Below are 16,640 nucleotides of genomic sequence, written 5' to 3' on the forward strand. Positions count from 1 at the left end.
CCATTTATTTCAATCTTCATTTGGGCTTGATACCTTAAGCGCATTTTCTTTACTCAAAACCAACAATATTCAGAGTACCTTGTGTTCTGCTATATCTTTTGTGAACCCATTGTTTAAAAACTCTACAAAAAATGTTTGATCAAACTCCTTTTTTCAAAAGCTTAAATTTTAATATTAAAATTTTGAATTTTAAAAAGGAAAATAAACCAATAATAATAAGAGGTAGCCTTGTATCATAGGCGTGTCTAAGGGTCTTGCCTGTCATGCACAGGCATGAACTGCAAAATTTGATCTAACATTATAAATTGCGATACATACAATAAACTTTTTTTCTTAGATTCTGATTTCATATTAAATTTTTTGATTTTCATTTTCATGTGGACTTTTAATATCTATATATAATAATAAGCTACTTAATAGTGTTAGTAGTAGTGCTGTTAGTGCCCCATTATAAATTTGGGGGTCATATCACTAAACCGAAACCCAATTTTTTTAAATGGGGTGATGGGGGTGTCGGAACCTACTCCCCTCAATATGCCACTGTTGTGCACGACCTGCGAATAAGGTCTGGACACGCTTATGCCTTGTATGTACAGGGTAGTACAGGTATTTGTGTTTCATTTTCCCTGATATCTCCCTGACTTTCAACAATTTATTTTTTAATAAAATGTAATTAACTTTTGTAACTTGTAATTGTAATTTGAATCATTAGAATAACATAGTTAAACTTTTCATTTCAAATATTTATTAAAAAATTATTTTATTTTCAAAATATTTAAATATAAATTGCAAGAAATTGATAGACAAATACTAGAACTTAATTGAATTTATTTTTAGTAAAACTACTTTAAAAATTTTAAAATTATGTAAAATGTCAAAAAAAAAATAATAATAAAAGTAATAATATTTATTTAAGCATAAATAAATAAGTTGAACATAAATAAATAAAAGAAGTTGAACTTTTGTTCAACAGGAAGTCAATTTGTCTAACTTCCTTATTTTTAACTGGTATAAAGAGCATTCATTAAAAATAAGTCATATGTCTGTGCAGATAGTTTAATACTATTGTCATAGCAACATATAGTAAATTAAAGTTATTAGCTAAAGTAATAATAAAATTAATATTTATTAAAAACAGTTATTAAAATAATATATATATTAAAAAATTTATTAAAGTTATTAAAAAAGGAAAATAATCAATTAGCTATGAAATCTATAGCAATGTCTTTGTCACATATCTTTGTCATTTTTTTTTTTTTTTTTATTCATTATTTTTCATTTTTCATAAGCAAAATATCTTGCTTTTATATTAAGTTACGATAAAACTTATTTGTTATGAATATCATATATTTAAACTCAATTTATTGTAGATAATAGCCAAAAGAGAAGTTTCAGCAGTCTAGAATTATTTCAATGTTGCCCATGGGCGTCCAAAAGTTGTTGAATGTAAGATATGCATTGTTGAAATTAATGGAGGAGCAACTGGTGCTCCTTCTTAAAATTTTTCAACAAAGTCATTATAGACTCGTTTGCAGTTAAAACGTTAAGATGAGCACTCTTCTGCAAGTGAATCAAAAACTTAGGAATCTGAAAAAAAGAAAAAGCAACACGAAGAAGAAAAAGGAAAGATTTATTTTTTAAATAAAAAGGTTGACACCAAACAGTAAACATTTAAAGACTCCTTAGAAGGGCATTCAAAATGGAGTTATGATAATTCCGACCAAGTTAAAGGAGACTTGTTGATATATTGGCTTTGTGATGCCTTAAGACCATATAAAACAGTTTCAAATGACCAGTTCTTAAAATTTATAAACCATCTTTCAAAAAAATTTAAAGTACCATCAGAAAAAAATATTCGAACAAAGCTGATTCCAAACATCAATAAAAGAGTTCCATTTGCAGTAAAATCATTACTGAATGCCACAGCATATGTTATTACTACTAATATTTGGACTTCACCAAGTATTAACACTTTTATTTTTTTTACTTCTCATTAGATTACAGAGGACTTTAAAATAAAAATTGCAGTTCTCAGATGTATTCCATTTAAAATATTTCATACTGGTTGGAATAATTCAGAAGCTTTTAAAAACATCTGTAAAATTTGGGGACTAAATAATATTCATATTGTTATTAAAGACAATGCAAGTAATATAATTTTAGCGACAAACTTTCTGGTTTTGAAAGCATAGGCTGCTTTTGTCATATGCTACACTTAGTGGTACGAAACTCAATATATGAGCAGAGTGGCGTCAAAATAATACTGACAAGGTAATTTTGTTTAACTTTTAATATGTGTAAAGTGGTAATATTTTTAAAAAAATCAGTATACTGTTTTTATTTAATCTAATTTTATAAAAAATTTGTTTTTTAAGCTATATTTATTCTCTATAAATTTCATTTCAAAACTATTCAATTCAACTTCTTAACTTTTTTAATCAATTGCAAATCAAAAGTTATTGATAATTTTCTAACTTAAGTCTAACTTAAGGTTAAGAAAGCTGGTGAAAAAGTTGCGAAAACCAAAGGAAAAGTAATATTCATTAAGTACCAGAGCCAAGCATCAGTCGTACCTAATGTTATAATACTTCATTTTGAAACAAGATGGGGAAGTACATTTTTAATGTTGGGTCGTGTAATGCAACAAAAACAAGCTATAAAACTTGCTGGAGATGACATAAGAAATTTTCTCGGAATCAAAGGTAAATGATAGCGATTAAAAAACCAGCGTTTTATAGTTTATATTTACATTAATTTTAATCTCATTTATTTAGTTGACTCCAAATGATTGGATCTTATTCCAAAAGTTTTATCAATACTTGGTCCAATAGATAATGCAACCAAAGTATCAGAAAGTGAAACTGCCCTAATTTCAGATATCATCCTTTTGACCAAAAAACTCAAGATGGAGCTTAATATTATAACTCAAGAAGGAATTGGAACCATGAAAGAAGCTTTACTTGAACAAACAGCACAATAAGTATAGTACTTATTTTCTATAAATAAATTAGTAATTATTGTAAGATTTAAAGTAACTTTGAACCTAAAAAAATATTTAAATCTTAGGATTTTTTTATAACATTACTTTGAATTGGATACTTAATTGAGTAATGATTTTTTGTTAATTTATCTTGAGGGAAAAGAACATTGTTCAAATTGTCTTTTCCCTCAAGACAGTTGTTCAGTTATCCAAATATCGAAGAAAATAAACTATTGACAGTAGCTACATTGCTTAATCCAAGATACAAAACTGCAGGTTTTCAATACAAATTTTATTCTGAAAAAGCACATGAAAAGTTGTTGTACCTTATGATTAGTTAACTAAGTAAAACTGATATTCAAGCAGAATTGACAACTAGTACTATAAATCTAGAATCAACTACCGAACAGGTAAATTTATAAGTCAATATATATAGTCTATTAAACCGTATTGATTAATTATAAACATCATAAACTGTTTATCATAAATAGTTTAATTTAAGTTTAAAAATAAATTTGTAAACATCTTTTATAAAAAAGATAAAGGAGTACATAGTACACCTAAAACTGAATACATTTCAAATAGTTTTTATGGATTTTTTTAATATAATTTAAAATTTAAATATTTTAGGGTTTGCAAATTGTCATCAGTTAAATCAATGTGGGAAACATTTTTAGTAGACGATGAGTCAGATAATGAAGAAAGTGATAGACTTTATCTAAACGCAACCGCAACCGCAACCGCAACTCAAAAATGAAGCGAACAGATATATTGGAAGATCCATTATTATATTGGAGTCTCATAAAAAGCGAGTTGCCAACGCTAGCAAATTTGGCAAAAGTGTATTTATGTTCACCCTCCAGCTCAACAACAAGTGAGAGGGAGTTCAAGGTTTCAAAGTTAATACAAAAAGATCGGATCAGACTTTCAACAAAGAATGTTGAAACACTTCTTTTTTTAAAATATGATTTAAGGGCTCTTTCCTATTCAACTTCTTTATGTGGAGTTCCTGAAAACTTCATACCACCCAAATCATAAAACTACGATATCTCGGACACTGAATCATCAGAATCAGAGGTAGAAACTTAAATTATTAAAAAGTGTCTTACTTCATATTTGTCAATGTAAATATTTATAAATTATATTATATTTGTATATATTCTTTTTGTCACTTTTTTTTATATTTCCTTAAACTTTCATAACATATATTAACTTGAAAAAAATAAACAAAAAAACTGAAAAAGAAAAAAAAGAAAAAAAATCCAGCCTCGGCTAGTAACCCCGGCAAAAAGTGTTTTTTAGCCGGGGCCGGGTTTACGAAAAGCTCTGTTTTTAGCCCAGCTCACTTACTAGCAGCAATATATTGTTAGTAACAATTAGTAATTAATCACATTGACTATTGCTAATATTGATTTGCATAAAATTTATTGCCCAAACTACTGATGGGTATGACATTGGTTTTGTCAAATTGGTTCCTTTTTTTTTATTCGTCATTTTTATTTCCTAGTAACTTCAAACTTAAATAATGCTTACTTGCAGACTTGTTGGTAAATTTATTTTGAAAAAAGCAAAAAAATTAAAAAATGAACTTTGTTTAAATCAAATCCCTATTAAATTCCTTTTGCTTGTTTAAATCAAATCCCTATTAAATTCCTTTTGCTTGTTTAAATCAAATCCCTTTCAAAATATTGGTAATAACTTGTAAATCAAAAAAAAATTCTATTTTCAAATCCATGCTTTATGCAAGCAGAATTCTATTGGGGCTAGAAATTCTTTTTTTGTTATCTTTTGTAGAAGGAAAAATTACTGTTTTTTTTTTTTTAAATTTAAAAATTACTGTTTTTACTAAATTTTTCTTTTTTAACTTAATAACTTAAGACTTATTAACTTAATAACTTACAACAATAGGTTTTTAACTTAATAACTTAAGACTTATTACTTAATAACTTAAAACAATAGGTTTTGAATCGCTGCGCTTTGATGCCTTCGAAACTGCAAATAATTTGCAAATCAATGATTTTTGTGACGTAATACGCAATTCATATCAAATAAATAAAATGTATGGGGAAATACAAATTTAATTTTTGTTAACTTAATTAACTTTTTTTGGTCAAATATTTCCATTTCCTTGTATTGTCATCGAAAATGATTAAGTGTGCAAAATTTGAGCAAAATTGGTTGAGAAAAAAGCTTTCAAAAATTGATTTCAAATTTTGTGGCACACAAACATATATATATATAGAAAGTAACCTTATATAAAGCATGGAAAAAAGCAACTCATATTCTAGCGCTTGACAAAAACCGGAAAATTTCAAAAAAACGGTTTTGATTTGTATTTATTTTATTTATTTTGTTTGTTTAAATCGTAAAACTGGGTAACCGATTTTACTCTCGGTTTTTTTTTTTTAATTTTAAAAGAAAATACTTATTCTTGCTGTATATACCCAATCTAGTCTATTGAATTTATATACTGAAATTAGATCTGCAAACTAAAAAAAAACAAAAAAAGTCTAAGAGAACAAAATTTAAATTTTTAATTTTATTTTAACAATAAAATCACAGCTTAAATTGCACTCAATTGAAAAAACTCTTTCACTTTCTGATGATGCAGATTGGATTGATGCTAGAGCATTTAATAAGTTTTAGACAGTTGTCAATTAAACCTAACTCCTGATGCCAAGGACAATGATGTTAGCTGGCAGCTTACAAAGGTAGCTTTAGACAAGTATAAAAGTTCCACTGCCGCAACTCTGTTTTCGGAAAAGTTCCACTTTGCAAGAATTTATACAACCTATTTAATTCTTTACACCCCTGTTCTTAAATTCTTTAAAGAGTTATGAAGCTTATTTAAAAGACTTGTACAGTTTCCTCTTGTTTGAGTAAACAAAAATGTCAGTATCTGTATCAGATTCTGATGCTTTACCAAATGGATTATTGACTACAGAATGGTCAAATGAATAGCATGAAAATGCAAAATTGGTTTTCCATTCCATTTAATTTTTTTTTGTAATGTTAGTTCCATCTTTTGTCGATGCAAATATATAGCTAAACTTAACACCATACTCTGCCTGTTTTTGTTCAGCTAATGACTGAACTTTGTATAAATCCATAATCCTTCAATGCTAATATGTTCTAATTTATAAAAATCTTTCTGAGAATGCGATGTTACATTTAAGTAACTTTTTGAATTAGAGCTTGTACATTCATCTATTGTTGTTGAGATATGTGCTCCTGATTGAGATATTATTGTAAACTTTAATTCCAATATTTTGTCTTTAGCAAAGCTTATAATTTTTTTTTTCAACTTTTATTTATTTCATAGTCACATTTTGTAACTCTGCAATAGCACTTGAATATCTCATAGCATGAATAGAAAACTCATCGTATGCTGCAGATTTGGCCAATAGTTGACTTTCTTTGTATGAATTTTACATACTTATCTTTGCTTTATTCATTCTGTTGGCTGGTTAAGCTTAGTGGAAAAAGACTTTTTTCATTACTTTTTAATAATTTTTTAATATGTTTTGCTCGAGAATGGTTTGCCGAATTTGATGTACTTCTACCTACCTGCACACTTTAAAACGGAATGGCATATTGTAACAATCTTACCTAAAAAAGAATCCCCATCTTACCTAAAAGTAAAAGAAGAAGATATAGCTCAAACCTAAGGAAAGCATCAAAAGGTCGGACTAATCAATCAATCGGTTTATTAACTGTGGCACTCTGTACATTGGTCAAACAAATTGATAAAGAAAGAGAAATTAGAGTACCTGTTGCAACCTTTTTACAAGATGAGGAAATTATGAAAAGAGCTGAAAAAGAAATGGAGAAAGGAAAAGAGCAGGAACAGATGATAAAAGAAAATACGAGAACGGAAGTGAATGGCATATATGTAATGCATATATAAGGCATAATCGCATATGCTGCATTTTGGTGAAATTCTTTTTGAAACATTTGTTATACTTCTTATTTTTTTCATACTTAAGCTAAAATAAAAAATTTTAATATTTTTCAATAATTACTAAACATTAATTTTTTTTAGTGTACATTTTATTACTTTAATATCGTTTTTTATTTATTATTAGTTTAGTTCAAATGTAATGAAATAAGATCATCTTTTCTTTAAACTTTTCAATCCTTTTTTTTTTTGTGTGTGACAACTAAATAACCTATTTTTTATTTTAATATTATTCATAAATGAATATACTATTCTCAATTGAAAACTTTGAATGTGATCTGTTTACAAAAGTATAATGTAAAAATACTACTATTATAAGTATAATGCAAGTTTACTACAATTTATAATATTTAAAGTAAAACAAAAGTCAAAACTACAACAACTAATTTGTTTTTGTTGTTTAATTATTTTAATTTGAGATTTGTATTTAAAAATGGATACACAATGGGGAGCACGATTGTGAGATATTTAGCAATCTCAAATTAAAATAATTAAACAACATTATTAAAAATGTTAATCAACAAACGAATTGAAACAACAAACAAACATATTAAAAAAAAGTTGAATAAATACTTAATAAGTTAGAGAGACTTTTTCTGAGTTGATTATTATAATAATTATAAGTATTTTAAAATTTAAGTTAAAAGATTCTGTCAGTATGTAATTTATTAATAATTGGTAAAAAATATTGAAATAAATAAAACTAAATGCATTATCAACGTGCTTTTTAAAATTATATATATTTCACGATATTTGTGCATTCCAGGACACTTGTTAGATTGTCAAACAAGAAATCTGTGATAAATCTGGTATCCTCTGAGTTTCAAATTCAGTTCAACACGCAATTTCATTAATAAAAAAAGAATTAAACGAAAAAAATGTCTATAAAAACTTTTTCAGAACTGCTTCTCACAAAGTACAACTGCTTAGAAAGTGAATTTTCTAAAATCTTTACTGTTTTCATGTTGTTCTTTACACCAGTTACAGTAACCACTGTTGAACGGTCATTTCGCAAATTAAAAATTATTAAGGATTACAAAACAAATTTTATTGGCCAAAGCAGGCCATGGAATCTTGCTATACTAGCTGTTGAACATAAAGATTATACCAATCATGTCAATGATTTTGCAAACACAATAGCGAGAAAAAACTTCTAATTAACAATATTCTAAACTTGTTACTTTTAAGTTATAATATTGTATTTTTATGAACGACTAACTCACAAACTTTTCTGCGTATTAAGTCATTTATTTTTTATTTTAACTTGTTAATTTGTTCATATATTTTATTGATTTTCAACAAGAAAAAAATTTAAAACTACGAACACAAAGTTACAAACACAATTTTACTTTTATAAATTACATCATGTCGAGTAAGGTCATGTGGGTGGGGACTTGGGGCCCACCACGGGTTGTTACCTATGGGCCCAAATTTTCTAGCTACGCCACTGTTAATACCAGTAGAAAACTTGAACTATTTATTTACTTAATAATGTATAAATAACAATTGGTTTGCGTTTTCTAAGAAGAAAAAAAAACAGCTTTCAGTTTCGTTAAAACTTAACAAAAACAAGTTAAATCAGTTGTCAAGCCTTATCATTAGAGTTGTCATTCTTATCTTTTCTTCCATTAAAGAGAATGGTTAACCATTAATATCTAGAATTTCAGACATTTTTACAGAAGGCAAATTTTTAAAAATCATTATTAAAATATTATTTAGTAAACAAATGATTTTTAGAAAATTATTTAAAAATTATTTTATCGATAAATAAATTTATTAAAAAAGTAAATTTCAAAAATGAGAAAAAAAAAAAAAAAAAATATATATATATATATATATATATATATATATATATATATATATATATATATATATATATATATATATATATAGCCTGAAAACAAATCAAATTAAATGCACTTGTTAACTAAAATGATGTTTTGAGAGCCTGGTACTAGTGAATAACTAAACTCACTAGGTTTAGTAAAATATGCTTTTCTACGTAAAACTGGACACCTGATAACCGTAATTAAATGTAACGCCATGTTTAGAAAAAGTTTAAAAGTGTTTATGATTTTGTCATGAAGAACAATAACTACAACTTTTTCAACAAGGTTACAACATTAGCTACAAGTTGGTGAAAATTCATACAATAACTTCAGCAAATTGACTGTAAAGATCATAAGCAATGTTGTTGTTGTTAGTTGGATGTAATTCAATTAACAGTTTTTGAAAATTTATAAAAATCTAATATTGATTAAACCATTAAAAATAAACATCTGATAAATCTTGGCCTACCTTTATTATAACTTTCTCAAATGTCACGAATGTTAAAAGTTCTAAATTGTCATTAATCTTTTTAATTCTCAAATATCAGGTTAAAATTCTAAAATGCCACTAATTTTTATACTATTCAAATGTCAGGGTAAAATTCTAAAATGTCACTAATCTTTATAATTCTAAAATGTCAGGGTAAAATTCTTATTACTCAATATTAGTACACAAAATCCTAATTCAAAAATATAAAAATTTGATTTATGATTATATTTATATTTACAAATCATGGTCAAGATGTTTTAAGAAGTAAAAAAAATTGTCTCAAAGTTCAAAGAATAGAAAAATCAAATAAAAAAATTAACTTACAAAGTAAATGTTTCTTCTAAATCCAACCACTATGCCAATAATACCAGCAACAATTATCTAAGTATAATTTCAAAAAATACGCACCAAAAAAATCAACCTTATATAGGCGTTTATCATAATAAAATATTAGAAAAGACTTTTAAATGAGAATCTAAATTTAAAAAAAATCATATAACTAGATATTAATAGAGAGGAAATGTAAGATTAGGTTAAATGTTCAAGCCACATTCTCTGTCTTCATAGAATATATCAGCATCAGAATTATTCCTATAGTATTAATATATCACTTTTCTACATATATCTTTTTTATCGGCATATTTTGATTTGCATGAATTACATTTAAACAAGACAGTTACAAACTATCTTATTTAAATAGGTGGATCAGTTATATATGAATCATTTTTCATTTGCAGAAGCTGTATTGCAAGTTACAGAAATAATTTTTAGCAAGAGAAACATTTGACATATAGTAACACTAGTTGTAATAAAGTCAGCTAGAATAGTCAAGTATATCATCATACACTGCTTTATATTGAAGCCAGTTAACTATCATGGATGATATCTTATGTAAATTGAAGACAAACTCAACAAACAATTTTACTGTTTCTCTCAAAGTAACTTCATTAATGGTAAGACTTTATTTTTCTACATTCAACGTAATAAATACTAAATCTTTGTATAAACTTAAACTAATAGTCAAGACCGTTTTTGAAATCGAATTTCTTAACCATCAATTATTCTTTTAACTCAACCTATTTGAGTTTTTAACTTTATTAAAAAGTTAAAAATATTAATGCAATAAGTTTAGAAGCTTATATACTGTGCTTTCATTTTGATATTTATTTATGTATATTTATATATATATATATATATATATATATATATATATATATATATATATATATATATATATATACATATATATATATATATATATATATATATATATATATATATATATATATATATATATATGTTTTATATACAAACGTGCTATATACATATAGTATGTTTTTGTTCAGTTTAAACCTCTAGAGCGATATTTACTCATCGGTAAGTTACAATATGTATTTTTATCTGTCACAGTGTATATCTTTTATCTGTCACTGTGTATATCTTTTATGTAGTGTGAGCACAGTAGTTAACCATTTAAAATAAAAATACTCATTTGGGCAGATGTTAACTGCATACAGTTACCGTCTTGTAGAAGTCCTTCTAAGCAAGGACTTTAGGGGTAAGCGGAAGAATTCTGTTAATCAGCCTCAAAACCCTTCTTTGTCTATTAGGCTGGCGTATATGTAAACCTGTGTTACATTGTTTTCCTGTCTAGGATGTTGGATCTTCTTGACTCTACTCATAGGTTTTTTTATTGCGTCTCCTTAATAGTAGCTATGCAACTCTTACTGTTATTTCCTAATACGGGTACTGCTCTAAAACTCAGTTAAATGGTTCTAAGACCGGCTAGTAGTAAGGTTTGCCGAACTCTGAGGTAACTCTCAGAGAGGCTAATTCATCAGCAGCTGCATAATATCAAAGTATTAACAGTGCTATGTTACATATGGATAGTTTCCTTGTTAATGCTTTTGATGCAATTTTTCGAAGCCATATATGAATCCCTATGTGACAACTGAGGGTTAATTAACAGACTGATATAATTAAAAACTCAAAGTTTTTTGGCATGATTTAAGTTTAAAGAGTCAAGTCCTCTTTAAACTTAAATCATACCAAAAGTAACACATAATGCTAAATATAAAAAATCATCCTCTCCGCCTTACTGTTTTAATATAATTTACAAATAGATTTTATAATCTTTTACAAATATTCGTGGTCTGCGAGGCAACGTTCCATCAGTTGTATATTACCTCTTGCAAAATTTACCAGATTTGGTTGCTCTCAATAGGACTAATTTAAATTTTGCTACACTTTCTTTAGATTTCGGTGTTGAAGGGTACTATCCTTTAATTCGTAAAGACTCTGATAGTCACATGCTTAGCTTGGAGTATACATACGCATCAATTCACCAATAGCTGTGACAAAAGGTTTGAATCCTTTGACAATTCTTTTATGTGCTTTCGCTTAGCACCTCTTCACTCTATCACCTTTCTCTTTGTATTTTATTGTTTTCCTTCTTTCCAAGACTGCATTCTTTCAGATGTAATTTCTGATCAAATTGACCATGCCCTCTCTCTTAACCTCTCTTCCAATATTGTTGTTATTGGTGACTTATATTCTCATCACACTGAATGATTTGGCTCTAACTCCACCAACTCTGCTGACACTAAAGCCAATAACTTCTGAATTTTTCAATCTCTCACTCAGATAGTTAACTATGTGATTCGTTTTCCTGACAACCCGAATCATTTACCTTCACACCTTGGTTTATGTCTGGTCTCTGATCCTACCTTGTGTTCAGTTTCTCATTTATCTCCTTTAGGTGGTTCTGACCATGCAATAATCTTTTCAAATCTTTCATCTTGTACTTCATTTTTGGACTCTATCATAGCACAACTTACTACTGCCCTAAAGCTAACTCGTGATTTTCGTGACCGTCCTTGGGTCTTTTCTCTTTCAGATAATAAATGCGCCTCCTAAGTGGATTCAAACAGGAATGAAAGCTTTTATTCCTTCTTGTCGGTTCCAAGTCAAGCCTTTTTCTACTCCATGGTTTAAATCCTTCTTGTGCAGGTGTTAAACCTAACTGTAATCAGTTTTTCATCTTCTTTAAAAGAACAACTCTCTTTAGAAAAGCAGCTATTTACTATTGCAAGAAATGTAGAAAGGTGCTATCTGATGCTCAGCTCCTTTTTTCTCAGTTATCTAAATGTAGAAAGGTGCTATCTGATGCTCAGCTCCTTTTTTCTCAGTTATCTAAATGTAGAAAGGTGCTATCTGATGCTCAGCTCCTTTTTTCTCAGTTATCTAAATATAGAAAGGTGCTATCTGATGCTAAGCTCCTTTTTTCTCAGTTATCTAAATGTAGAAAGGTGCTATCTGATGCTAAGCTCCTTTTTTCTCAGTTATATAAATGTAGAAAGGTGCTATCTGATGCTAAGCTCCTTTTTTCTCAGTTATCTAAATGTAGAAAGGTGCTACCTGATGCTAAGCTCCTTTTTTCTCAGTTATCTAAATGTAGAAAGGTGCTACCTGATGCTAAGCTCCTTTTTTCTCAGTTATCTAAATGTAGAAAGGTGCTACCTGATGCTCAGCTCCTTTTTTCTCAGTTATCTAAATCTCATATTTTATCTTAGAAGTCATACTCTAGAGAGTCATTTCTCAAATAAACTCTTCTACGGCTTGTGGTCCTGACAACATTCCTGCCATAGTCTTACGAAATTGTTCTCCAGAACTCTCTTTAAATTTCTCTAAACTATTTAATAAGTACTTGACTAATTCTTGTTTTCCGCCTACTTGAAAATGGAATCTGTTGCTCCAATTTTCTAAAACTCCAGAGAATATTCTTATTCTTTCGATTATTGTCTGATCAGTTTTGCTTCTGTTATTAACAAGGTTTTTGAGTCTTTTATTCACAAATTTCTCACTTTCATCACGAGTCAAATAACTAACAGTCAAAAAATTAATACGGTTCTCGATACTCTCGCTCTACAGCTGACTTGTTAACTACTGTGACTGAAAGGATTTTATTTGCATTAGATGGAAGCGGATAAGCAAGGGTTATTGCTTTTGACATACCTAAAGCTTTTGGCAAAGTTTGGTATGCTGGTCTTATCCATAAGCTTGCTTCATATGGTGTATCTGGGAAAGTTTTGGACATTATCAAATTGTTTCTTTCTAACCGGTTTATAAAAGTCATTCTTGAAGACCAAAAATTTTCTTCATTTCCAGTAACTTCTGAGGTACCTCAAGATTCCATTCTTGGTTCTGTTTTGTTTCTTATCTATATTAATGATTTTCACAATAACCTTACATCTAAAGTGGCTCAATTGCTGATGACTCAACTTTATAATCCTATCTTGATGAAAATTATTTTTCTTGATGAAAATTATTTTTCTCTTAGACCGGGCAGCCAATCTTGAATTTGATCTCATTTCTGTAATAGATTGGGCTCACAGTGGCTTGTAAATTTTAACTCCAATAAAGCCCAGTTATTTACTGAAAACAACTTCACAATACTGTCAACATTCCTATATTAATGAATGACAACCCTCTCACAGAGTCCTTATCATTCTGCCTTTTTGGATTATTGTTTTATACTGCCCTTTCATGGAAATCATATATACAATCGATTAATAAAAAAGCATCCGCTAAGGTTACTTCTCATTATCGTGCTTGCTATTTTCTTACTCCTGATTGCATTCTATTTCACCCCGTATCAAATACTGTTCTCACATTTGTGCTAGTTCTTCTAATGATGCTCTTTTTCTTCTAGACAAGGTCCAAAAACACATTGCAAACATAGTTGAACCCGCTCTATATGCTGAGGTTGAGCCTCTTCCCATTGCATAAAGTCGCATCTTTTTCTATTTTCTACAAATGCCATCATGGTTGCTGCTCATTCAACCTATTACTTTTCAAGTCTTCTATAAAATGTTTCCTTTCTATATATAAATCTATTCTTTCTTTCTGCAAACTCCCAGCTTAATAGTGGCTGCTTGCAGCTTTGTTGGAAGTTAATCATTTATACAACTGAGATTTATTTGCAGAGATTATGTTAATTTAAATAAAATATATGATGCAACTCTAATGATTATAGTAGCTAATAAAATCTTACATAGCATCCACCCCACCAATATATTTGAAACTCATAACTAGTTTTTATATTCAAATCATCGCCTTCAAAGGAAAAACCATTAGGTAGATTTGAGGATAAAATCCAGCCACAAATACTTGATAATAAACCAAGTATAATGTAGAGAAATCCACAAACTGCTATTTTAAAAGCAAAACCTTTTTTAATTAGTATCATTTTAATAACTAATACAGATTCTGTAAGAAAATAACTAAAAGTAAATCAAGAAAGTAAATCAAAATTTAAAAATCAAAAACAAAAATTTTTTTAAGCTTTGCATAATTTTAGATAAAAAATATACAAAGCTTAAAAAAAATTAAAAACAACATGATAAAATTACCAAAAAATGTTTTTTTTACCACATTTAAACCAAAAATAAACCGCGGAAAAAAATTCAGTTATGTGTGCTCAAATTTCTTTCTGTCTTTTTTTTTTTTTTTAATTTTTTCACGCAATTTACATTTGATAAAACATAAGCATGAATAAAACCTCAGCACTTTTGCACACTAGATTTTACACACACACACACACACACACACACACACACACACACACACACACACACACACACACACACACACACACACACACACACACATATATATATCTATATATCTATATATCTATATATCTATATATCTATATATATATATATATATATATATTATATATATATATATATATATATATATATATATATATATATATATATATTATTAGTAATTCTTTTTATTTTTATTATTATTGGTGTATTATTTCAAGCATGTAAATATAAATAAGCACAAGATCCATAGAGTTAAGTAAATTTAAAAAAAAAATTAAAGAATGAGCCATTTATAAAAATTTTATATTTGAATAGTCCTAATATTCTGTTAATCATAATCATTATGACAATTCTTTTGGGATATGCAACAAGTTACAATAATAGTACAATAAATTTTGAAAATGCGCTAAGAGTCTGGGCAATAAATTTTCAAAAAAATCCACATCTATGATGATGCAGCGCATTTTAAGATTTACTAAACAACTTGTATCAGAATCTGTAAAATTCATTCATGGAAAAGCTACAAACCTTATTAAGAAAATCCCTCAAATAGGATCACGTAATCAAATAATCCTGACTGCAAATGAAATAATTTAATAAATTATGAAATGTTATTTAGTAATGCACATTTAGCTATATTGAATCTCCAATAGTTTGTCAATGTCCATTAGAATCATCCAATGACTTACTAAAAAAAATTCCCAGCAACAACTGCAAAACTTGTAATTGACAGTAAAATTTTTCCCAACCTGATTTAGTTAATCAAGATAATTTTCCGCATACAGCCACAATTTTTACCTCATTAAATTCTAAAGCAGGTCTTTTTAATGCACCAGTTAATGTAATACCAGTGTTTGCCCTCATTGACACAGGCACTTACATCAACATTAATTTTAACATAAGTATCAAAAAATCAATCTGTCTTGCTGATAATTCACAAGTAAAAATCATCGGCCCAAATGATGGCTCCTTAGTAATAGAAAACCACTCTTATTCAACTAACCTCTTTGTTTTCAACTAACTTTAACTAATACAATTTAATCTTTAATTTTTCGATATTACTTTTAAGGCAAAACAATCCAAATGCTAAAATTAATAATGATGAAATTATTTGCATCCTAAATGATGATATGATTCACATTAGTCAAAGTCTTCGGAAAGCTCAATGCTTTGTTGGTTTATTTAATGTATAATCTAGAGTTTGCAACATGTTGATACATGTTGTTATATGAATTTTTTGTGGTTCAAATAATCTATAATCTAGAGTTTGCGTCAGGTTAATGAGATTTTAGGTTTGTGTTTCAGAAGTGCGAAATAAACATGTTAAGTGGTGTAATTTGAGGGAAGTGATGTTCTTGCTTACAAAGCAAATTACAGCTGCATAGATTTGAGAATAAAAACTTGCTTACTTCTCCTCCTTGTGACAGGAAACTAAAACTTTTTGATGGTTTCAATTGACTCTTTCACCTTTATCTTCGAAGCATTTATGAAAAAAGTTGATTGTTTCTTTGTTTTTTAAGAATTTTTAAATACATTTGCAAAGTTAACAAATCTGGGTTGCTATTTTATATTTCTAACCTATTAACAAAAAAAAATTATAGTTTGCATATCATTAATTATTAGTAATACTTTCTGTATTTAATACTATTTAGATGCAGAAATTCGTCAGACACTGAAAAGGTATGATTTAAAAAAATACCACATTGGTGTTTTTAAAAACCTTATTAGTAACCAATTTCTCTAAAAACTATAAACATATAGTTAAAGA

At 27.9% G+C, this 16,640-nt stretch overlaps 1 protein-coding gene across 1 annotated transcript in view; it reads right to left on the reverse strand.

The window, feature by feature from the left end:
* The window catches only part of LOC124808994 (uncharacterized), a 45,210-nt gene extending 30,675 nt beyond the window's left edge, over positions 1-14,535 (reverse strand). The window contains exons 1-2 of the mRNA XM_065792485.1: positions 14,311-14,535; positions 9,582-9,638 (exon numbers count right to left, since the gene is read on the reverse strand). Coding sequence (XP_065648557.1) covers positions 9,582-9,638; positions 14,311-14,505 — 252 coding nt within the window. The 5' untranslated portion in view covers positions 14,506-14,535. The remainder of the gene's footprint in view (positions 1-9,581; positions 9,639-14,310) is intronic.
* Positions 14,536-16,640: the final 2,105 nt, after the last annotated feature.

Source organism: Hydra vulgaris, chromosome 03 (assembly GCF_038396675.1).
Source record: "Hydra vulgaris chromosome 03, alternate assembly HydraT2T_AEP".
In the NCBI taxonomy this organism is placed as follows: Eukaryota; Metazoa; Cnidaria; class Hydrozoa; order Anthoathecata; family Hydridae; genus Hydra; species Hydra vulgaris.